This window comes from Centruroides sculpturatus, unplaced genomic scaffold (genome assembly GCF_000671375.1).
Source record: "Centruroides sculpturatus isolate CEXI.00-Female unplaced genomic scaffold, Cexi_2.0 scaffold1876, whole genome shotgun sequence".
Taxonomy (NCBI): Eukaryota; Metazoa; Arthropoda; class Arachnida; order Scorpiones; family Buthidae; genus Centruroides; species Centruroides sculpturatus.
The window spans coordinates 54,238-56,356 of NW_019386096.1; the positions used below are offsets into that span (position 1 = coordinate 54,238).

The 2,119-nt window shown below is 26.3% G+C and overlaps 1 protein-coding gene across 1 annotated transcript in view; it reads right to left on the minus strand.

Moving 5' to 3' along the window:
- Positions 1 to 1,406: 1,406 nt before the first annotated feature.
- Positions 1,407 to 2,119, minus strand: part of LOC111613568 — a 9,741-nt gene continuing 9,028 nt past the window's right edge. Inside the window, exons 3-4 of the mRNA XM_023354918.1 lie at positions 1,755 to 1,977; positions 1,407 to 1,671 (exon numbers count right to left, since the gene is read on the minus strand). Of these exons, the coding sequence (XP_023210686.1) occupies positions 1,449 to 1,671; positions 1,755 to 1,977 (446 nt within the window). The 3' untranslated portion in view covers positions 1,407 to 1,448. The remainder of the gene's footprint in view (positions 1,672 to 1,754; positions 1,978 to 2,119) is intronic.

The following is a 2,119-nucleotide window of genomic DNA, read 5'->3' on the forward strand; positions in this document are numbered from 1 at the left end:
AATGTATATACAATATATTATTTATTTTTTCAGCTGTAAAAATCTTGTTTTAATTGAATCTTGTTCGAATGTCGTGTTATGAAAGTGATTTGCTATCCACTTCAAGAAGTGGTTAATATGGCTTGAATTGTTACATTTATAACATCATTTATGATCTAAGTGACTTATAAAAATCAATACAGGGATTTGTCTGCTCTGTAGTTATCAAGTAGGTGTAACTTTTCAAAAATTATTTTTTCTTATTCACTAACTGATTTATTAAAAATTACACTTTAATGACCACTAAATGGTTAAAATGGTTATGACAACACTATTTGTTTGGTGAAAGTTCAAAGGCTGTGTTATGAAGATGATTTACCGACCACTTTAAAATGTGAGAAGATATTTGGTTTTCTCGCATTTATGACATCATTTATGCTCTTAAGTTTTTTTTTTTTGTTACTATTATATTACGGTTCTTGTCAAATGAAACTTTGGAAAAGATTATAGTTTTTGAGTATCATGAGCTTAATTTTAAAAATAAGACAGAAGTTTAATAACATTAATGTGTATGATGACAAATGGTGATTGACAACTTAATCAGATTAAACTTATCTAACATATAGAACGTTGTTTGATGTTTTATAACCTGTCCTCCTTCCCTATTTCTATTTTAAGCTAGTCTTTATTTGACACTTATTTTCAAAATTCATAATCTAAAAAAGTATTTGTCTATTTGAACAGATTATTTGTTTTCGTTTTAAAATATTTCATACATAACTAATTCTTTACAAATATTGAAGGCAAAACATTGTTTTCGTAAGGTTGATTATAAACGACAGCATCTATTATTTAGAAGTGAATATAACAGATGTCTTATTTGAAGGGTCTGGGGATTGTAAAAATATCCATTAAGTAGAGGTGCCCCACTATTTGGAAGTGTCCATTAATGGATGTTTCACTATCTGTCTAATAAAACTTTATATATCATTTCTTATAACCAATTATGAATTTCATCTTTACTTATTTGGGAATGTTTTCTGTGTCTCCCTGAACTAGCTGTATTGTATTTCTCTTGTAAGCAGCGGGGCATGAGAGCACTCATGATGATGTTTATAGATTTGTTAATCAAACAATGATTATTATTATAATAATCCTTTTTTGAATCTGAACAAGTATTTTCTTTTAACAATCTTAGTATTTTCTTTTAACAATTTTCTAGAGCTCCAATAACTACTAATAGACTTATTCTAGTTATCTCAGTCCAAGTAAAAAAATTTTCACTTAAAATAGCAAGATAAAAAAATCTTGCTCATTTTTCTTAGCAAAGTAAAGAACTTGCTTTTAGCAGAAATCAGATTAATGCTTTAGTCAACATTGCATTATGGCTGTTTTACAGTTTCAGCAAAATTTAGTTTCACATATAAATGTTTTTGGTCAATAAATAATATTTTGATTTTTAAAATAATTTAAAATGTAAGAAATAATTTAATGAAACAAAAATTTATAAATATAATACTTACGTATGGAAGTACTGTTCCATAACGTTCAGCTTCAATCATACCCCATCGTAATTCTTCTGGAGATATATCTTTGAAACATGTTAAACAATTTCTATTTCTTGGACTGTAACATGTAAAAGGCCACATATTTCCTTGATCCCAGGCTGTTACATCTTCTTCAATATTATTACTAAAATAAACAATTATATTTATTTAGTGTGTTAAGAAAAATTATAATCTATACTGAAAAACTAGAAATTGAAATTTACTTACAGTTCTTCAGGTTGATACTCTTTACACTCTGATCCTGGAGGCAATACTAATGTAAATTTACTATGGGGATCTATTTTCACTTCATCTTTCTTGAAGCCAAAGTAATCTTTATTTGTGTACATATAAAATGGTATATGTATAGTATGTGTAGTGGAAGGTTTTTCATTTTCATAATGATACTTTTCAAAATGATTCAGACCAAATCGATGCTTAGAATTTTCTTCTGTAATGGAAAAATTATTTATTTCATTTAACTTAAGCAATAAATCTTAAACAAAATGTAAAAAACTGCATTGAATAAGTTCAAATAAATGTTTTCAATTTTTTTTTTTAATTTTCAAACTTTAAAATATATTATAAAAAAG